Genomic DNA, 22,367 nt, shown 5'->3' with positions numbered 1-22,367 from the left:
AAACAAAATCAAGTTTTAAGTATCATAGGTTTATGAGATCCCAATGTCTGTCCATAATCAGGACATCAATGCAACTCTCGTATACCTCCATAATAAACATAAAAATATTAAAATGATGTTTTAATGTGACCTGACACGGCCGGATATTTACATTTTTGTTAGTGAGTGCAAATGGTCTGAATCTTTGACACAAAAAGAAAAAGAACTAGCTGAAAATAAAACCTGGAGTGGATCACAGTACCAGTATGGAACTTTCCTGTCCAAGAAACCACACAAAGGTCCTGCTTATAGTCGTTCAGAAATCTTACATATGCAAGATACTAAATGTAACTACTACGCCGAGACCCACACGTGGTCCAACGTCTAGAGATCTAGTGCTGTGTAGAGATCTAGAGGTGGCTCTAGCTTGAGTCCATCATTTCTCTTGCTTTTCTGAACCCCAGTCACCCTACAGGAGACGTTTGCATGTAGAAGTCGTAATCCGTGGCCATGGTGACAGTTGTAAAAGTTGTGAATACTCAGAAATGTGCTGCTATGGCCACAGGCGCTGTGGAGTGGCACTGGGGTACGGCGGCAGAGCGGGCTGTTCGCTGGGGCTTTCTGTGGGCGGAGGGGTGGAGAGGCGGAGGTAGATGGGCGCGCTGGGTGCCGTCGGGACAGTGGGTGTGGGCACCCTCTGCAGGACCACATGAGGATACATCTGACTGTCTGTGCGGTAAAGCCCAGGAAGAGGAGCGTTCATGAGGTTTTCCTGACTCCTGCGAAATAAACACAGTTTGGGGTTAGAACGTTTTTTTTTTTTTTTTTATGAATACGTATCCAATTTGTTGCTGTCACTTTTCCGTGATTGGATTAAATAGAATAGAATAGAATAGAATAGAATAGAAGAGAACATAATAGAATAGAATAGAACATAATAGAATAGAACATAATAGAATAGAACAGAATAGAATAGAATAGAATAGAATAGAATAGAATAGAACAGAACAGATCAGAACAGAATAGAATAGAATAGAACATAATAGAATAGAATAGAATAGAATAGAATAGAATAGAACAGAACAGAACAGAACAGAATAGAATAGAACATAATAGAATAGAATAGAATAGAATACAACTTTTTGCTACCACTTTTTTTCATGATTGGACTAAAATAGAATAGAATAGAATAAAACTTGTTGGTTTAGCTTTTTCACGATTCGCCTAAATCAAAAATAATAGAAATAGAATAGAATTTGTTGCTGCCAGTTTGTCATGATCGGACTAAATCAAACTCAGAATGCAACTTTTATTCAGCAAAAACGCAAATGTGACATTTATAATGTTACAAAAAAAACGTTTGAACTTTCTATTCAGAATAGAAATTCTATTTCTATTAAGAATCTTGAAAAAAATGCATCGCGGTTTCAATACAAATATTAAATTGTTTTCAACATTGATAATAATAATTGCTTCTTGAGCAGCAAATCAGAATATTAGAATGACTTCTGAAGGATCATGTGACACTGAAGACTGGAGTAATGATGCTTAAAATTCAGCTTTGATCACAGGAATAAATTACATTTAAAAATATATTTAAATAGAAAACAGCTATTTGTAATAAATGCAAATGCAAATAAATGCAGCTTGGTGAGCGTACGAGACTTCTTTTAAACACATTAAAGAATCTTACAGCATGTTACATGACCCAAAAAATTACAATTCTGTCATCATTTATTGTTGTTCCAAACCCATGTAACTTTTTTCTTCCTAAATGATGGCAGAATTTTCATTTTTGGGTCCTTTATTCTACTAATCTCACATAGAAACAGATATATTTCTCACCTCTGATACCCGCGGTTATCATAACCAGCCAGTCCCCCCATATAGACCGGGGTCTCAGGGGCCAGACGGGGGTCAAGGTGCTGGGAAAGATTGTATATTTTAGGTGGAGGAAAAGCTTCCCAGTCTCCTTCATCTCTTTCCAGCCAGCACTCACTCCTCCAGGATGATTTGTGCTTGTCTCTCATCCTAGAAAAAAAATCAGAAAAACCATTAGCATTCTATTTTAGGTTGCGTTGTCTCTTCTTCCCCAGTGTGTATGAACGGTCATACCTGCCCCGTCCATCTGTCCGTTCTGCCCTCTCTTTGCTCATGCGCTCCTGCAGGCAGCAGATAATGAAGGACACGGACATGGCAAAGATGACGATGCTGCTCACTATCGATGCCAGCACGGCCACTCTCAGCCCGCGGTCCTCTGGTTTGGGAATGGCTACCACATTTACACAATAGTCCACATTGAAAATCTGGGATTTGATTAGCAGGAGTGTATTTCTTAACTCTTTTTATCTCTTTAAAACAGAAATGATGGCAGTGAACACAGACCCTCGCAGTCCGGCGGGTAGTTGCTCCACTGAGCGGTGTTGCTACGCAGGACACAGGTGATTTTCTCGCTGCCCACCAGCTGGTACCCCTCGAGGCACCAGAACGCCAACACCGTCCCCACAGACATCCCAGTGCCCTTCTCTACATAGAAAGAACCTCGCCGAGGGGGCAGCAGCGACACGCAGCTCAGGTCTGCAAAAAAACAAGCAAACAGATGGTTAGAACTCACTTTGAAATGTGCTAAGACTTCAATGTACACCTAAATCAAACACAGAATAGAATAGAATAGAATAGAATAGAATAGAATAGAATGCAACTTGTTTCTATCTCTTTTCATGATTGGACTGAATAGAATAGAATGCAACTTATTGGTTTTTCTTTTTTGTAATTGGACTAAATAGAATAGAATGCAATTGTTGGTTTCGCTTTTGCATGATTGAACTAAATAGAATAGAATAGAATGCAACTTATTGGTTTCGCTTTTTCATAATTGGACTAAATAGAATAGAATAGAATGCAAATTGTTGCTGTCACTTTTTCATGATTGGACTAAATCAAACAGAATCGAATTCTATAATAGATGTTGTCACTTTTTCACGATTGGACTAAATCAAACGAAAGGAATAGAACTTGTTGCTATGATTTTTCCGTGATTGGACTAAATCAACACAGAATAGAATAGAAAGCAACATGTTGCTATCATTTTTCATACTTGGACTAAATCAAATAGAATAGAATAGAATGTAACTTGTTGTTTTAAGTACATACAGTTCACAAACTGAGTCATGGTTAATTCATTTATTACAACAATATTGTCCATTTCTGTTAATAAAAAAAAAGTTAGAAAACAAGTAGCTTTGTTATAATTACAGAATAAATACAGAAAGTTAATTTATATATTCATAGTTTATCCTTCAAATGATAAATATAATTTTTTTAATTCAATAAATAACATATATAAATAATCACAATATCAACGCTCATGTTTTCCATCTAATTGACTGCTTTAAGTCTGTGTGTGTGTGTGTGTGTGTGTGTGTGCGCGTGTGTGTGTGTGTGTGTGTGTGTGTGTGTGCGTGTGTGTGTGTGTGTGTGTGTGTGTGTGTGTGTGTGTGTGTGTGTGTGTGTGTGTGTGTGCGTGTGTGTGCGTGCGTGCGTGTGTGTGTGTGTGTGTGTGTGTGTGTGTGTGTTTACTGGTCAACATGCAAGTCAATCTCGTACCATGGCCATTTTCCACAGAATGTGTGTGTGTGTGTGTGCAAGAAATTTTCCCTGGGACTTAGTTAACAGTACTTAATTATCCTCAAGTGTTAAGAAGAGAGCTTTTTTCTCTTCTCTCTTTCTATCAGTACCCATGCCCACACTCTATCCCATAATCCACCTCTCCTCCAGTCTCTCTGCATTCCCACAGAAGATTCGGCGTCTTCTGTCTTCTCCTGCCGAGTCTTCATCAGCGCACTGTCCATCTCCATTGTCAATATACAGTAAAATTGAGCTCATATTGACTGTGCTGGAGTCAGTGTGATTAAGCTGGCAGTGTACACTTGATGGTGTTTATTGTTCACACCAGTTCGACTCCACAGAGTCCTGTGCTGGTCTCATTAAGCCCGGCTTAGCTGGCATGGCAATGCTGCTCACGCCAGAGCCCATTGCTAGCATTAAGCAATCCGACTCCATGGCAAAATAAATAAATAACTCAACTGTCACTTTTTTTTTTCTCCCCTCCCTCCCGTCTCACTCTCAATCCCGTACTCACCAGAGAGCTTCTCTTAGAATAGAACATGATTAAATAAAGCATAGGGCCGTGCATTAAAAATGTATGACCCACAAGTCCCTGCAGCCGAGGGAAGTGGCAGGCTGACCACGCGCTCCTGAAACTTCACTGCCTTAATACCACAGACGTCCTCCAGTGGGATAGTTCGAGTGAATACACGATCACGTAACTTCAAGAACAGTGTGGAACAACTTTTCCCGCTGTGCATTTTTAACGTGTAATTCTAACTCTGCTGCCCTCACGGCATGCTATTCCTGTGTGAACTGGCTTTCTCTCTTTAACACATTAAGTAATCCCTTTAAAGAAGTGACGTGGAAGCCTCTGTGCTTGTGTTGGGTGTGACAACTTTACTGGTCATCTTTTTATATTTTTCATAAAGGAAATGCATGACGGACGCGTTACGGTTCTTTGCCTTATTATCATTGCAATTATTTTTTCTCCCAATTATCTTTTCAAGTGAGAATAAGGTTATTCTCATTATGTTAATAGGGAAATGTGTTAGTTGTCATGAAAATACTTGTGTTTTTTTTTAACTGTCTGTTTGAGGACTATAACAATTGTTTTGCACTGTGACATTCTCATTATTGTAATACTAATGAAGCATTTTTACTATAATACAGAAAATTACAATACATAAAATACTACTGTAATACAATTTTCTAAAAACATGCACACACACTTCCATATGCAGAAAAATTACATATAAAATAACAGATTTTTTCACTTTACAGTAATGAGAATCAGTTTTTTTTTCTTTTGCATTATGTCAATAAGACTTCTGGGGGGCTTTTTTTCTGCATGCAGAATATAGGATGAAATATGACCCGTGCGTGTTCTTTTCCTAGAGCGATCTGCTCAAGACTCCTTCAGGTACGCAGTGCACTGAAAGCTGAAAGCAGGGCAAATTCTGTCATGGCCACGGTGGTGATAAACCCCCTCCATTTCACTTTCAAAGCTGGCAACCCTGTAACGGAACTGACAAACTGCCAAAGACTATCCCACAGCTCGCCATTGCCACGTGGCAAAAAGCGTCCTTTGTTTCACCTGTGGAATAAACCTCAAGGTAACTGACCACCTCTGGATGCTTCAGGTATGTTGGTGTCTTTTCCTCCACAGATAAATGAAAGAATCACCCTCTGCAATCAAACTTTTACATTTACACATTACAGCTTGATAATGTCCCTTTTCTCTCCAGCTCATAGCCACACAAATCCTGCTCACATATTGACTTTAGGTCAGAAGACATCAATAAACTATTTGCAAAGTATGCACGCCTGGAGAGCTTAAGTTGCCAACATACTTTATATGTTCTCCAATCATATTAAAAACCTGAGTTATATACAGCTCAGGCTGATGTGATTTGCTCTGTTGATCCTGGCGCATTTCATCCGAGCCATTATGAAAGCTCTGTTTGTGTGTAAACCCTTAAGAAGATTTTGCTTTTTTACAACCAATGCATGAACTTCAGGAGTAAGTGTATTATACATATTATATATTTGTGTATTTTTGCAGGTTTTACGCAGATGTGTACTGTAAATGCTGCACGGTGAGTATGCTCATAATGAAAAAGTTATGCAAAACATCGAAAATTAACATGCACTTCAACACTTTTTGCACAAGACTGCTCGTATTTACATAGCACTATATGCTTATACGATCATTATGAAAGAACACTGTTGTTGTACGCACCTGTGTAATTGTTGGTGGGAGCCTCAGTGCTGTTCTTCTCCATCTCAGTGGCAGGTGGAGTGGTTTGATGAAACACGGGACTGACCGAAGACCCTTCATGTGGCGTAAAAGTCCGAGCCAAGCTCCACGTCATAGACCACAGCAGGAAACCCCAGGTGAGGAGGCTCTCTTTCAAAGCCATTGAAGTCTGGGGTTAAAAATGAGAAAGAGAGTGTGAATGTCAGCCGGTCATATCCGCCGGTCCTTGGTGACTCCAGAGGCTCTCGTGCGCTTCCAACAGCAGAGGCTGCTCGCTCCTCCAGAGGATCAGGCACAGAGAGAGAGAGGGAGAGAGAGAGGGAGGGGGTTACGCTGACTCCATGCAGCGCAGCTGTGTGTTTCTCCTCCGTAAGCCGCTTGTCACCGCGCTCGGCTGCTGATTATGATCCGCTTGCGTAATGCAGCACACGGCAGAACTGCAGTCGTTTATGTGCTCACACATTCTCATGTACATACCGTATGCATCGCGCGCTCTCTCTCTCTCTCTCTCTCTCTCTCTCTCTCTCTCTCTCACACACACACACGTGATTATAAGACAATGGCTTTAAAGTGGTGGCATATTTACTAGTCTTTTTTAGTTCAATGAACTGAATTGAATTGAATCATGCAAACTAAAATTCCACTTAAGTCATATTTTTCAAAACACAAATGTGTTCCACGTTTTCTACGTTTTTATAATACTAGTAAAAAGTAATGGAAATTAATTTAAAACATGGCATGTTTTGAAGGAGCTGCACATCTGTTGGTGGAGCTTTTAACACCAATGTCCAATTTATATATATATATAATATATATATATATATATATACATACACACTTCTGTTCAAAGGTTTGGGGTCGATACGTTTTTTCAAATGTTCTTTCAAATGTTTTTTTAAAAGAAGTCTCTTGATGACCAAGCATTTATTTGATCAAAAATACAGTAAAAACAGTAATATTGTGAAATATTATTACAATTTAAAAAAAAATATTTTGTACTATATTTTAAAATGTAATTTATTCCTATGATCAAAGCTGTATTTTCAGCATCATTACTCCAGTCTTCAGTGTCACATGATCCTTCAGAAATCACTCTAATATTCTGATTTGCTGCTCAAGAAACATTTCGTATTATCATCAATGTTGAAAACGGTTGTGCTGCTTAATTTTTTGTGTGGAAACTGTGGTAAAAAAAAATGTCCATGATTCTTTGATGAATATCAATTTCTGTTTTTATTTGAAATAGAAATAGTTTGTAGCATTATACATTTATTTACTTTTGAGCAATTTATTGCATATACAGTATACTGTAAAAAAAAAAGTTGCTGTCTTAAATTTTTAAGTATAATCAACTTGGATGTTTAAGTCATTTCAATTCAAATTACATTAAACTTACTTAAAAATTAGCTGAATCTTGTATACTGTTGAAGTTGATATTGCTTAACTTAACAGCAATGTAAAACCTTATGTTAACTTATTGATCATATAATTTTTTACAGTATATATAATATATATATCCAGCTACCTCCCATATGATATATGATCTGATAATGATGACATTTTAGGACTTCATAATTTTCATATTATCATAATTTATCTCTCAGTTTCTAACCAAAGATATACTAGTTAGCGCACAAAGCCTTCGACCTCTGAATCCAGCTTACACATGACAATGCTCTCTGCTGCTCACCTGTCTGTAATGCAGAGTGTGTAAGTATTTTCAGCTGAATTCAGTTCATCTGGTATATTTAGTCTGTCAAAAAGTGCCTACTTTGTCTTACCTGATTCATTCATTCCTTCTTGCTGTCGTCCATTTTATTGTAAAGGTTATAAACACTGTTAGTGCAGCATGTCACTCCCTCACAGCTGTACCAGTTTTCCCTTCAGAGCTGACAGTGGCCGTGATGTTGGTGACAGACTCCTCTCTCTGTACTGTGTGTGTGTGTGTGTGTGTGTGTGTGTGTGTGTGTGTGTGTGTGTGTGTGTGTGTGTGTGTGTTCCCAGAGAGAGAAACAATCAGACTCAACTCATGTCTTAATACCCGCACTCTTTGTGAGTTTTTGCTCTCAACGTTACACTTGTTCAGCATGAATAACAGATTGTTCAGCGGGTCCCTTGACTAATCAAACACCTCTGCCGGTCTTTAAAGTCTCTGCAATGCTTTCAGATCCTCGCCCACATCATGCCACGTAAACCTGATCTTAATGGCTCCTCTCACCCCATCAAGCCCTTATAACTCTGTCCAAGAGGAGGACAGCACTTAATCTTCAGCATTGTGTCCTGAAGAACATGGTCTTTTCACAGCCTCATGCAGGAGCAGCGCTTCTCCTGACTGCTTGTTCTCAGTGTTTGAAGATTTAAGCGTTACTGACATTCATCCCCTGCTAAAACCCTAAAGAGGTTTACTACAGGTAACTTAGGCAACATTGATTAGGTTATGCAACACTCTGTTCTGGGTTTCCTCGCCACTGACTGTATGGAGAGCAGACCGCTGATGTAAATGTAGACAAACGCAGAACCTGTAACGTGATTACACTCAAGAACCCTGAAGAAAACTAGAGAATAAAAGTGAATCAAACAAAAGCACACAAACAGCGTTGCCCTCCTGCCCGGCTCATCCGTTTTTATCAAACAAAGCTTTGGTTTAGCACAGCATTTTCTCAGATTAAGTTTTCGTGTTCAGAAAGAAATCACAAAGACTTAGACCGCATTACGCAACAGAAAAGCAGCAGATTTGTATTTTTTGTTGGCTGTATTACGTTGCAGATGTTCTCTTGTAACAACACTTCACAGTTTTCCACTAGGTGGCATGTTATGCACACAATGGTCATTTTAAAATGTATTGGACTGATTGAAGATTCTGTTTTAGTGCTTTTTTCATACAAAAAACAGGCAGAAACACTGGTATGCATTTGCATAATTATTATGTACTGTTTATAACAATGTAAATTCCAAACAATAAAGGTAATATACATTTTATCAATTATATTGAATAAATGACTGTAAAAAACATTCAATGTTATTAATAAATTAATATATTAATTATAATTGTGTCGTTTTTATCATATGGTATAGTGAAAATTTATAATGTATATATAATATATTATAATAAAATCAATTTAAATACATTTTATTATAAAATTATAATTTATATGTATACTATTAAAATATAAATATACTAAATAATATTAATTATTTATAAATAAATACTATAAGTGTCCGAGTTAAAATTGGACACACCTTACTGAATTGTTCAAAAAATATATATATTTTGATCTAAATAAATTTTCCTAAATGATTATTTTTGTAATAAAATATAAATTGCCTTTACAAAATGTATTTTTAATGAAGGCAGCCATTAAATGTCCAACAACTCTAATACTGTTTAAAAAGCCTCTCGTGATGTACATCACGAAGATTTGTTGACTTTATTATTATGCTAAAATGTGGGAAACGGTCATAATAAATAATGAGTATTGACTAGGAGTGCGCATGCAGTCTATGCATTATCCTGCATAACTGTGCCTTACTAATCATGAAATATACTGGGTTGAATCTGTGAACAATGGCTGCTGTCACGAGCTTGTGTGCTTCTCTTGCTTGTCCAGTGGTCTTTATTTTCTGACAGTCTTAACACCATGTTCTCTGATCCCTGTTGGGTTTATTCTAAGAAACTGACGGTGTTGCATGTAAACAGTTCAATTTGGCCCAGAGCATCGCAACCCCACGACCCCACATCCATTCATAAACTCCACTCATTTAACTCTGATTGGTCCAGCTTGAAACTGGGAGGAGATATGGTTACATTAAAGAAAAATTAGCTTTACCGGGCAGTCATACATTTCGTATTTATCCTTGGAAAGGTTTTTATAACGCACACAGAGAATACGTTTATTAAGAGGACAGTTCATGATACTTGTACGCAATTTGCTATGTTAAAAATAAGGAAGAATATGGCGAATCATACATAGACGCATTTACAGGTGGAGACACAAAATAAGCTGTCGATGTGCTTTTCATCAATACACCCTGAAAGCGGTATAAGAGGGTCTGCACATCACTCTTAGATGGATTAGAGGGACTACATGACCAGGCATATTCAAACAGGAACCAAAGCGCGCACAATCCATGCAACTAGACCAACTTTTCTAAGAAGGCACGGAGCGCGTAAAACGCAAGAAAAAAGGGGAACGGCAATTTGCGCGGACAAAAGCTACTTCACAATTATAATTTATGTGAAACCTGAAAGGGGAGTAAAGTGACTGTTGAAGTGTTTCTTGAAGATCCCTGAACTTCTGCGAGCTGAATTAAGCAAAGCGTTCTCCCATGAGGCTGGAAGGCGCCAGAATGGACTTAATCAAAAAAATATGGACGGCTCGGAAACTCATTCTCGTGGTCATGATTCCTTTATCCCTGCTGCCTCTGCCTCTCATCCATCCGTGCAGTGTAAGTAGATCTTCATTCAGTTCTACAATCACATGAGCTCGTGAGCAGTGCGCGGTGTCCGTGCGCTTTTACGCGCTAATGCGCGTTAGGTATTTGCACTAAATTATACATTTAACATGCATTTTGTTTAAGCATTAAAGATTTTACGTGATATTTAATTGACTTAGATTACTTTATTCCGCAGAACCCTTTTCATATAATTGGAACCCATTCACGCTTGGAAAATTTTGTCAGACTAAAAAATTATTCTGTTTTAATGGCAGACAGACAGTCTAAACCGAACAATGCATCAAACATGATAATTGGTTATGGTCTCATGTGGGGTCCTTAGGGTTTCTCGAGGTGGCGCGGTGACCTCTCACCTGGTTGGTAGTTTTCCAGGTGCGCAATCGGACGTTCAGTTCCGTGATGGTTCAAGTCGTGTGCTGTTCTTTTGGTAATTGTTTGTTTGAAACATCGGTCGTTTTTACAGATGTTGTTTGTTTATGTAGCATCAGCATGTGGAATCTTTGATTCAGTCCAAAATCATCAAAGCCTGCAGAGAGGCATTTGTGCTAATCTCTCATGAGTCATGACCTGCTATATTGAGTCCTACAAATATTAGCTTACTATTTGTTTGCAATCGTTTTAGCGCAGTTCACATGTCCTGCATTGTTCATTCTTTTACTTAACGGTTTTAGAGAATATGTGCATACACCACTTTCAGATTTATAATTTTACAACTTTTAGATTTCAGGCATTTTTTACACATTACATTTATGCGTTACCAGATTTTATGTAGTGTGGTGTGACAATACAATTCAAGATTGTGTTTGTGTGTGTAATATAGGTTCGGTTTGTGACGTCATATTAATTAAAATGTATAGGCCTATGCTTAAAATAATTTATCACAATTCATGGTCATTTAAAATAAATTAGTAAGGCAAAAAAAAGGTTACAAATGGTGACATGATCTAAGAAATACACTTTGTTTTATAATTGGCTAGATGCAATTAGATGTAACCAAAAATCTTGAGTAGCCGATTCTAATCAGACACAAAGTCAATATAGACAAACAGGGAAACAGCGCATAGATCAGGAAATATCATTATCTGTTGCCTTGACAGCTTTTTTACAAAACATTTTTTAAGATTAGATCACTCACACAGGTTTTGAGTGCTTATCTCTGTCTGATAGCACTTTTCATCAAGAGTCAGAAATAACAGCTTGATCAGTTCACAATAGTTCACTAATCCCATCTCACCCGCTGACTGAAAGCAATTATTCACACAAAGCAATTGTTTAATGAATATGAATGTAATGTGTTCTGCCACAAAACAACAAAAGTTGAAAAGATGGACTTTATGTGTAATCCTGTGAATACACTATTCATAATTAGAGGAAATGATCAGTTTTTTATCATCTGTAAGTGCCTGACACATCAGTGCCCCATTAGACCTTTTATCAGAAATCAATTAAATCTGAATGGACTGATTTGTTGAGCAATGACGAAATTAGAGCAGAACAAAAACAATGTGCCAATGGACGCTTAATCTGCTAGTGTGGCACATAACTGGAAGTTATTTTGCAGCGTTGGGAGCTAATCAGAAAGCAGAAAGTTGGGAGTTTATGAACAAAGGCACACGCTGAGTGATAATCGGCTTTGGTAAAAATGCTGAGGGACAGTAGAAAGGCCAAAAATGTGATGGTGTGATGTTTAATGGCTAATGGAAACCAGAAGTTTGCTGGTCCGAGTCCCATAAGGTGCAAGCCATGAACCATTGTGCCCGTGCTAAATTAATGCTTACAAAAATGTGAAGCATAGATTAATGTCAGATGATGGATGTTTTGAGATTGATGAAATGGTAACATAATACGATCCCATTAGTTAACGTTAGTTCAATCATGACAACTCTCTGAATAGTTTCAGCATGTTATTGAATACGTTAATGTATTTGGTCTTGACGGACTAGATCTGCTTCACTGATGCTGCTGCAGAGCAAGTATGGACTTGCTACTGATAATAGATACACAGATATGCTGCTGTTGCATAAATATGCATAAATCCCATAGCAGATCTAGGCAGGTGGAGCTGGGGGAGGTGGAGGGTTTCTGAGGAGCTCTGATAGCGCATAGCTGGACTATCTTACAGTAAACACTGAACAAGACTATTTATTTGTTGGGTAAGCATCCTCATTGGCTGCAGGATCAGCAGAGCCAATCAGCTTGTGCCATGCGGTAATGATTTTGAAGTATGTTTATTGTTCATTGTTAAAAATGGAACCTTATTGTGAAGTGTTACAGATTAAATAAAATTAAACAACACTAAGTATGCAAATCAGATGCACAGAAAATTGCTAATATTGCTGATCAACTTGCTGAAAACATAAAAATAAACTTAAAAGATTACTTGCTAAAAAAAGAAAGCCAGTAGACATGATCATTGGCTGATCATCACAAAATGGTCACATATCAGTGCCTATCATTAGCGTAATGTATTTATTGTGTCTGGAATGTGTGTATTAAGTTTGCTCGGCTGGCCATAGGCGTGTTATGAAATCTGATTAATTATGAAATATGAGTCACCTGACAAGTGCTCTGTCAGCTTAAGCTCTGCATGCAGACTTTACACAGACTCTGTATTTGACTAATTATTTGTTGTTTGGTGGACCCACGTGAAACGCTTTGCACCCAGGTCAAAACATATGGCAGAGAAAACCGGATTTGGATTTCTGGTCTGATTTGCATACTTACACACATGCTTTCCTGCTATTTTGCTTGTAATTAAAGTCATAATTTGGTTGAAGAACTGGTTTATTCCTGCATTTTAGGGGCGGCTGGTACATGCAAATCCTCTCTCCTGTTTATATATGTAGATGTGCATGTAATCAGCTCATATTTAAATATTTTTTTATCACTTATCAACTGCATAAATATTATTGATTTCCACAAAATAGACTTTGCTATAGTTCATATTTGCTATATTAAATAGTCTGGTTCAGTGTTTGCTGTAAGCTAGTCCTGCAGTGCGCTATCAGAGCTCCTCTGAAACCCTCCACCTCCCCCAGCTCCACCTGCCTAAATCTGCTATGGGATTTATGTATAATTACGCAACAGCAGCATATCTTACTGACAGCAGCGTGTCTGTGTATCTATTAGCAGTAGCACTTGCTCTGCAGCAGCATCATAGCAGATCTTGACATTGCCAAAATCAGTGTTTAGATCACATTAATGATGATTTGATCCCTGTTCGGTCTCTTTTGCAGGAATCATCGTGTGCCTATGTCCTGATTGTGACAGCGGTATATTGGGTATCTGAAGCTGTGCCACTGGGAGCCGCTGCACTGGTGCCAGCCTTCCTGTACCCGCTGTTCGGGGTCCTAAAATCCAGTGAGGTATGTTTTTCTGGGCCCTCTCTCATATTCAGTATTGTTTTGTGCAACATGCTCAGGCTGGAATACTGTAGGTTAAATATTTAACATACTTAAATAGCAGGACTTTGCATTTCTTGCAGAGATGTAATATACGACCGATTTCTTGGGGAAATGCCTGACCTGGTTATATCCATCACATGTCTTATGACCATTTGAGCCTCTCTGTCACATTCTTATAGGGTCCTATATAGATCTCTAGGGTTCTTGACTCAACTCTTTATGCCACAAATGAAATGTTTTAAATAATTGCATAATACTTTCATGTTTAATGGGTTATTTAAATGTTTCCAGGTGATAAAGTATGTTTACGAGCTGTTTAATTCATAAAATGTAATCAAAATTCAAATTAAAACAAAAGTAAGTAGGCCTAATTAAAATGCATAAAAGGATCCCATGATGGAACAGTTTAAATAGCTCTATAAATGAAGCGCCTGGCAGAACTCTTGAAGGTTCTATATAGAATCTTTTCTTCTAAGACAAGTACAAGGCTTCTATAGGTGATGTTTTATGAGTGAAAAATGTCAGTGTTTTGTTTCATCAAGCACAAGAGTTTGACGGCTTTCAGAGTTGCTGATCATTCATTTGTGTTCCTGTTATCGTGTAATAAACTGCCAAGAGATTATGTAAAACAAAACGCTGCATCATGTGACTAAATCCCATTGGCAAACTTGACAAAGCAACCTGTTATCTTAAATACTTGTAATCATGTTTGTTAATATTCCCCTTTTTTACGCAATCTTTTTTTTTACTCTAGTCTGCTGACTGCAGAGATTTTGGGTTGTCTGATGTTGGACTGCTACCCTTCAAAAGTTGACACATAATTCATATTTTTAATACTTTCAAGAAATGTTTATTGAGCAGCAAATCAGCATATTAGAATGATTTCTGAAGGATCATGTGACACTGAAGACTGGTGTAATGATGCAGAAAATTCAGATTTGCTAGTAAAGGCTTTAACTGCACACGGTGGGCATAGGTCAAAAAATAAGTCAGAAGGGATGGCAGTAAAAGCTCAGTTACCATAAACAACATTCACACCGAATCTTCTGTCATACTGAAAATGTATTCATTCTTGTAGGAAATATTATTAAAGAGGTTCAGTTATGCCCTTTAAAAAAGAAACTTTTTTTCACATGTTTGGCATTATTGCAGCAACTCTCTTCTTAGTCTGGGACCTTATGTGATTGAAGCTGCAGGTCTCGAACTGTGGTTATCATATAGTTTCTTGTTAGTATGACATATGGACTTAAATAGGTTTTGGCACAATAACCAAGCTAACATTCAGTACATTTTATATCTTTTATCCCATTTAAATTATATATACGTATATATAAAAACGACAGGAGCAACCGGTTTCGGGAAACAGTCGTGACCAGCTAGTTAGTTTCAACAACGATGCATCGTACTATGGAGGTTAAAGTCCGCGTGAACCGGAAGTTGCAAACGACTTTTTTCAAGTGTTGTGACGTATTTCCGAGTGAAACGGAAAATTGAACAGAGGGCAGGGTTTTACTTCAGCGCTTCTCCTCTCCATCTCTGCTCATAGCAGAGTAACGGTTTGAGGGGAGTGGTTAAGCGTTTAACCAACCCAAGTCGTCAAGCCTATGTCATCAGAAAAGAACGCCATTCCAGACCCGGAAGTAACTTTTCAGACTTTGATTAAAGATAACTTCGGCAAACAATTTTTTCCCGCGTATTAACTTGCACGGATTAATTGTTCACCACAAGACTAGTAATATCCGCTAACAAAGTAAATAGGGTCAATTTTGATTTCATGCCGACTTTAAGCCTTACAAAAGGCGTGATGTGCTCTAATTGGTCGGCTAGACCAGGCGCTGTGATTGGTCAACCACTTTGAGTGTGTTTGGGGAAATGTCCCACCCCTTACCATAACAATGAGTTTCAACACACTCGTGGTACTTTGATGTCATAAACCGATTGGTCTGTGCAGCGCCGGTTCAAGTCGAAACAAGCCTACTACTAACTAACTCAACCAGGCCCCGCCCATTTATTCTGCGTATGCCTTGACCGGGAATTATTTAAATAAGGGAATATTGTGACGTGTTCGTTTCCGGAAGAAACCTCAAGACTACAATGGAGGCGTTTCAGGGAGTTCAGAAACAGTGTCACTGATATTCATACTCAAACAGCAACATTACACACTAAAGAACATGTAAAAACGCATAATAGGTCCTCTTTAAATCTCTGTGTGTGTGTGCGCAGGTGGCCTCTGAATATTTTAAGGACACCACCCTGTTGCTTATGGGGGTCATATGTCTAGCCGCATCCATCGAGAAGTGGAACCTGCATAAACGCATCGCCCTCCGGATGGTCATGATCGCAGGGGCCAAACCTGGCATGTATGTATTTTAGCACCTGTAACATGCACTTCCTGTTAGAGACTGACTCTGTGACCTGCATATGTTCTCCACGCTCTTTGTGTTGTAGGTTGGTGTTGGGGTTCATGTGCTGCACGGTTTTTCTCTCCATGTGGCTGAGCAACACGTCCACCACGGCCATGGTGATGCCGATCGCTGAAGCTGTTCTGCAGCAACTGATCTGCACAGGAATCGCAGACACAATCGATGACTCGGCGACCGTAGATACACAGGACGAGGAGAGCGCCGGTGAGTCAAAGAGGCAGTCTGAGAATACGTGCATGGTGGTATAGGCGTATTATTTTTTTATTTAATTCTTCTGTTCTTTTGCAGACAAAGAGGAAAACCAAAAATCAAGCAATAATCAACTTCAGCTGCTGGACCGCAAAGACAAGTAAGACAATATGTCTAAGCTGTATTAAACTCCACCTGTATTAAACTTAAACTTATTCTTTGTATTTTCTTTTTGATTGCAGTGAAAAACATGAAGTCTGTATGCTGAACGAGGTAAGATGAAATCTGTCATTTTATTCAAAATTCTACTCAAGCGCCCATTAAAATGACCATCAAATTTGGAAAAATATGGCTGTCAGAAAGTAAAAAGAAAATAGGAAATAAAAGGGTGAATTTAGTGGGGTTATTTAAAACTATTGAGGAAAAAAATAGTAAATAAATACAATTTTGTAATTAGAATTTATGTGAATGTGAACATGCCACATGCCATTCACTGTCATTAAATGTAATGTATTTGAGCTATTTTTCATTTGTCATTTTTTTAAATTTCAATGTTAAACAAGGTTTAAAGTATTAAATCACTCAAAAATTATTTTATATTCAAAGTATATTCATTGTCTCAAAAAAGTCTTAACTTAGGATTTTTTAAAAGTAAATACAGGTAAATATATCTAGCATTATTTTTGTTAACTTAAAATTAAGTTATGGATTAAGAATAGATTTTTGAAATGTGTTTTTTCGTACTGTAGGAGTTGAACGGTCTAACATTTAGACCTGGTTACGGCTATTCTAGAGAATCAAATGGATATCTGCCAGAGGTGAGACCTTCGCCTAGCTCACAATAACGGCAGAATTTGCTTCTTACCTTTCTAAAATGATTCTAATTGTTGCTAAACAGGCTCCAATTAGCATTCCCGTGCCAAAGAAGCCCAAAATCCGAAGGGATTCGCTGTACCCCACCAAGAGAGACCACATGATCTGCAAGTGCCTGACTCTGAGCATCACGTACGCGGCCACCATCGGCGGTCTCATCACCATAACCGGCACGTCCACCAACCTCATCTTTGCCGAACAATTCAACAAGTATGTTATCACTGTGCCCGATCCATTCGGCACATTCACAAAACGTTGGGCACTGATGGGATTTGTTTAAGCACCTAATTCAATCCGCTCAGTCTCATTTTCTGCACACTGTAAAGACGCTAAGCGGAGAAAAATAACCCTTTCCTTGTGCAACATTTCTTGGGCAAAGGTGACTTTATATTCTAACCATTTTTTTCCCCCCAGGAAGTCTGTTGCTGATGTAAAAAATAACGATGTACACACAATTTGTCATGTTTCCTTGCATTATCACAAATAAAACAATTGAATCCAAGCACAACTACCGGTACACAAAAAATCTTTAACACATTTTGAAAAATATTTGAATTAAGGGTAAAGGTGTCGATTTTCCATCACTTTTGGCCACTACTGTAAATGACCTTTAGCGGGTCAGTGGGCCTTATGAGAGGGCCTTTAGCGGGTCAGTGGGGTTTGTATTGACGCTCTTTTCAAGCAAATTGCCATATTGACAGTAACTATCACAAGTTCTGATATAATCTGCGTTCACTGGAGAATTGTTATCGCTGACTTGACATTTTGTCAGAAATAATCAATGTAAAGTGCTAATTGGCCTAAAGTGGGGCAGCTAAAAATCTTGCACCACATTGATTGGCTCTCAGTATCTTCTTGGGGATTTCAAATGCTGTGTAAACAGAACCTTGTCCTTTTCTTCCACATTGGAATGAAAACGTTTGACCCCCAAACGCAGGGGAATGTTCTTTGCAAAAATGTGCACTCTGGTCTCAATAAGACTTACATCAGATGTATGTAGTGATTATATAATGCATGCAATGATCATTTTAATTATATCAACACTATAAAACATGTTTGTTGCAATTAGCTATCACAACTTAAAATTTGGCGTTAGAGTTTGACTTAAAATAACTCAAATATCCAAGTTGTCACTTAGTAAAATTTAAGGCAGCACGAACACTTTACGTTGAAACTACAAAAAAATTGAATAGTAAAGATATTATGTTTGCAACACTAATCTTTGTTATAAAATGTCTTTTTCAGTCGTTACCCAGAGGCAAAGGTCATCAACTTTGGCACCTGGTTCATCTTCAGTTTGCCGATCGCTTTGATCATGCTGATACTCACCTGGATCTGGCTGCACTTTTTATTTCTGGGATGCAAGTAAGGATAAAAGAGAGACTTGTTTTATTATTATTTTGAAGTTTTTTGTGAAACTTGCTGAACTCAGAAGCTGTTATCTCTTCACAGTTTCAGAGAGACTTGCTCTCTCAGCAAGAAACGCAAAACCAGGCGAGAAATCCTCTCCGAGAAACGCATTCATGAGGAGTACCAGAAACTCGGCCCCATTAGGTACACTGTCAAAAAAAAAATTTTAAGAGTGTTTTACAAGAAAATACTTTTCCAAACGTTCTAATTCTAAATTATTTGCCATTTTTTTGAAATTATTTGTCAAATTTACTAGCAATGTCTGAGTGAAAATGGTTTAAAAGTAAATTCTACACCAATTTTGTTGTGTACTTTAGACTGAGAGATGGATGGATGGATGGATGGATGGATGGATGGATGGATGGATGGATGGATGGATGGATGGATGGATGGATAGATAGATTTCAAAAAGACTTGATTTTGATATTGTGACTAATACACTGTGTTTTCTCCTGATGCACAGCTATCCTGAAGTCGTGACGGGCATCTTTTTTGTTCTGATGACCGTACTTTGGTTCACCAGGGAGCCAGGATTTGTCCCCGGCTGGACATCACTTTTTGAGAAGTATGAGGACATCTTACGTTAACCCTTACACAGTCAAGAAATTGATTTCCATTTCTTTTTCTAGAAGAGCCATTTTACTGCTTCAATGCTAAATAAAGCCTCTAGATTCACTAAACGTCATGTATTTCGCAGGAAGGGCTACAGGACTGATGCCACGGTGTCGGTGTTGCTCGGCTTCCTCCTCTTCCTCATCCCCGCTCGAAAGCCTTGGCCATCTGCATTCTCCAGCGAGAGCAAAGGTCAGATCCCACGCTGCCCTCAGCAGGACCGCTCCACACTTCAATGTAGCCGCGAGTACTCGCTCAGCAGGCTGATGCTGTAATACACACCACCAGGGTCTAGTTGTACAACCAGTTCATTCAGGTTGAGGACATCAGAGCAAAGGTGAATGTTCTCGACGGCCCACCCTGTTGGCCGGGTTTGCTAAGTGCTCTTGTCTCTGTTATCTGTGCAGATGATGATGATGATGATGATGATGACGATTTTGACGAGGAGGAAAAGGACCCTCTGGCCCCGATGATCACATGGAAAGACTTCCAGAGACTGATGCCGTGGGAAATTGTTATTCTGGTTGGAGGAGGATATGCACTGGCTGCCGGATGCAAGGTGAGCGTGTAATGCAAAAAAGAATATGATCAAATATAAAATACAATTATGAAAGAATGTGACAATGCAATGTTCATTTTATATTATATAATAATTATTTAATTATTATCATCAGTATTTTATTTTATATAATTTATATTATATTACTGTTTTATTACTGTATTCCTTAATGAAACATATACATTTTTAAAAGTTTTTAAATGTACTTTAATATTACATTATTTATGTTATTTTGTTTTAATATATTTTTTATTTTATTACATGACGTTAAATTACATTGTAATATGAACAGTGTAAAACATTTCTTTGCAAGATTAACTAACATAGATAAAATGTCAACTAAGGCCAAATACTCTTATATTAATATATTTTAATCAATATTATATAACATAATATTTTATTTATTTTGAATTTATTTTTATATTTAGGATTCCATGTTGATTTGGATAAAAGTCTCCTTAGAGTAAAAATACTAAGAAGTAGCATGTCCCTTAAAATCACACCTAAAAAAACTGCAATTCCAATAGGGTCCTCACACCATTACACTATTTTGTTAGAGAAGTGCTTTGTGACAACTGACAGAATCTTTTCTAGAAACAAACATGCCTTATACATTCACTCAACTTGTAAATGAACCATGTGACTTCTCTCGGGCAGGTGTCTGGGCTCTCCATGTGGATTGGTCGGCAGCTGGAGCCAATGAGTGGTCTTCCTCCCTGGGCCGTCACGCTGCTGGCGTGTCTCCTCGTGTCCGCCGTCACTGAGTTCGCCAGCAACCCCGCCACGCTCACAGTGTTTCTGCCCATCCTCTCCGCCTTGGTCAGAACACGTCTGAAAGACTCACTCACACAAACATATCAATCTGCATGAAAGCTTATTGTTTCACAGTGGTGTTCTGTCTCGAATGACCCTGTGTCTCCTGTCCCCTCACAGTCAGAGACGCTGCAGATCAACCCTCTACACACACTCATCCCTGCCACCATGTGCGTGTCCTTCGGCGTCATGCTGCCTGTTGGAAACCCGCCGAACGCCATTGTGTTCAGTTATGGACACGTGCAGATCAGCGACATGGTATGAAACAACATTATCCTGTTATATCACCTCTGACACGTCTCACAGCTGCGCCAGGAACGCAATGTCGAAAGGCCACTAATCATTTGTTTTTCATAAGCTCGTCTATAAAGTGCCCACAAACTGAGGGCCATTCGGTGAAACAAGTGCCGTTTTCAAAAAGTGCATTTCCGTTTGATTTTAAACAACCTGTCAGACAATTTCTGTGTTAAGTGTTGATAAGTTGAATTGTGCAATCTGAAGCAGAGTTATTTAACAGTTCAATATATTTTAGGATAAAATAATGGCTTCAGAAAAATAACAGCATGTTCCCCTGGCCTAGTGGAAGCTCATATACTGACAAAAGTTGTTTTCTCCTTGTGATTCGCAGGTCAAGGCCGGGTTCGGAGTGAATCTGATTGGAGTTTTTGTGGTCATGTTGGCCATAATGACGTGGGGAGAGCCTCTCTTCCATCTGAGCGAGTTCCCCACCTGGGCGGTGATGCGTAACGTCACGGGCAGCTTGTAGCCGGAGGTGGGCGGCACAGGCTTGAGTGTTTAACACGTAGGGACTGAGGACACTGGATATACACTGAAGGAGGCATATAAATGTGATTAAGGCCTTATTTTTCCCCCCGTCCATGGAGTAAGAGAGTATCACCTCCGTCGGAGGACGCAGAACTGACACTGTGACTGAATGAATGGCACAAACGGGGGAAACTATTCTTACACTTCTATATCAATGTTGCCTTAAAGTATTAGGCGTAGATTAACATCTTTACAGTTTATGTGCCTACAAAACACAATCAGCAATGCTTGTGTGTGCCCACTGAATGTAACATGTCTGTATGCTTTATTTTCTGATGTCTAACAAATGTTGTGTTACATTTGCATTATTTACTTGAGAGGTTTGAGGGAGATTCTGCATCAGGCCTATTTGCAGTTGAAGTCGCTGCTGAAATCAAACAGTATCTAAAATGCTCTTGCCAAAATGTTACATAGCTTATGTGGTCAGGTTGCAGAAGATTATTTCAAATCCTTTGTTTTTCAATAAACCTCTGTGCTTTTTGAAGGTGGCCATTAAAGGGATAGTTCACCCAAAAATGAAGAATCTGTCAACATTTACTCACCCTCAAGCTGTTCTAAACCTGTACGAGTTTCTTTCTTACGTCGAAACTAAAAGAAGATATTTTGGTAACCAAACAGCTTCTGGTCCCCATTGACTTCCATAGTATTTTTTTCTATGGAAGTCAATGGGGACCAGCAACTGTCTGCTTACCAACATTCTTCAAAATATATTTTATGTTCAACAACAGAACAAAGAAATTCATACAGGTTTGGAACAACTTGAGGGTGAGTATACGAAAGAATAATCATTTTTGGGCGAACTATCCCTTTAATCGTTGTACATACAGGAAACAAACATTTTGTTATTGTCGGCCACCCATTGTTGGCCTAGTCACCAGCAAATCGTTGTAATATGTTCTGTGATCTCTGAAACATAATAAAACACTGTATTTTTGGTTCATTTATTTATTTTGCATTTC

General features: G+C 38.4%; 2 protein-coding genes and 1 long non-coding RNA gene across 3 annotated transcripts; 2 read left to right on the top strand and 1 right to left on the bottom strand.

The window, feature by feature from the left end:
- Positions 1-8,192, bottom strand: LOC307004785 (uncharacterized protein). Its single transcript, XM_079624271.1, has 6 exons — positions 7,627-8,192; positions 5,828-6,014; positions 2,365-2,556; positions 2,095-2,251; positions 1,825-2,010; positions 1-758 (listed from the first exon to the last, which is right to left on the bottom strand). Exons 1-6 carry the CDS (start codon positions 7,633-7,635, stop codon positions 533-535), a joined length of 957 nt encoding a protein of 318 aa, XP_079480397.1. The 5' UTR covers positions 7,636-8,192; the 3' UTR covers positions 1-532.
- On the top strand, positions 2,414-5,220 carry LOC307004788. Its single transcript, XR_013799151.1, has 3 exons — positions 2,414-2,554; positions 4,984-5,008; positions 5,094-5,220. It is a non-coding gene; the product is annotated as an uncharacterized lncRNA (long non-coding RNA).
- Positions 8,193-9,681: 1,489 nt separating the features above from the next.
- Positions 9,682-22,352, top strand: slc13a4 (solute carrier family 13 member 4). Its single transcript, XM_079624269.1, has 16 exons — positions 9,682-10,291; positions 13,537-13,665; positions 15,928-16,064; positions 16,153-16,331; positions 16,416-16,476; positions 16,559-16,589; positions 17,066-17,134; positions 17,215-17,399; positions 18,435-18,554; positions 18,642-18,743; positions 19,063-19,164; positions 19,297-19,403; positions 19,619-19,770; positions 20,428-20,589; positions 20,704-20,841; positions 21,212-22,352. Exons 1-16 carry the CDS (start codon positions 10,172-10,174, stop codon positions 21,347-21,349), a joined length of 1,932 nt encoding a protein of 643 aa, XP_079480395.1. The 5' UTR covers positions 9,682-10,171; the 3' UTR covers positions 21,350-22,352.
- The last annotated feature ends 15 nt before the right edge of the window (positions 22,353-22,367 follow it).

This window comes from Phoxinus phoxinus, assembly GCF_949152265.1.
Source record: "Phoxinus phoxinus genome assembly, chromosome: 9".
Lineage (NCBI taxonomy): Eukaryota > Metazoa > Chordata > Actinopteri > Cypriniformes > Leuciscidae > Phoxinus > Phoxinus phoxinus.
The sequence above is the reverse complement of the archived record's forward strand: the minus strand, read 5'-3'. Positions and strand labels throughout refer to the sequence as shown.

Excerpts from the sequence above, each read along its gene's own strand:
- slc13a4 (XM_079624269.1), top strand. The coding sequence starts at position 10,172 with ATGAGGCTGGAAGGCGCCAGAATGGACTTAATCAAAAAAATATGGACG. Across the intron at positions 16,590-17,065 it reads AAGTCTGTATGCTGAACGAG|GAGTTGAACGGTCTAACATT; the intron begins GTAAGATGAAAT and ends TTCGTACTGTAG. Across the intron at positions 20,590-20,703 it reads TGCCCATCCTCTCCGCCTTG|TCAGAGACGCTGCAGATCAA; the intron begins GTCAGAACACGT and ends GTCCCCTCACAG.
- LOC307004785 (XM_079624271.1), bottom strand. Across the intron at positions 2,011-2,094 it reads CGGACAGATGGACGGGGCAG|GATGAGAGACAAGCACAAAT; the intron begins GTATGACCGTTC and ends TTTTTTTTCTAG. Across the intron at positions 759-1,824 it reads GATAACCGCGGGTATCAGAG|GAGTCAGGAAAACCTCATGA; the intron begins GTGAGAAATATA and ends TTTATTTCGCAG.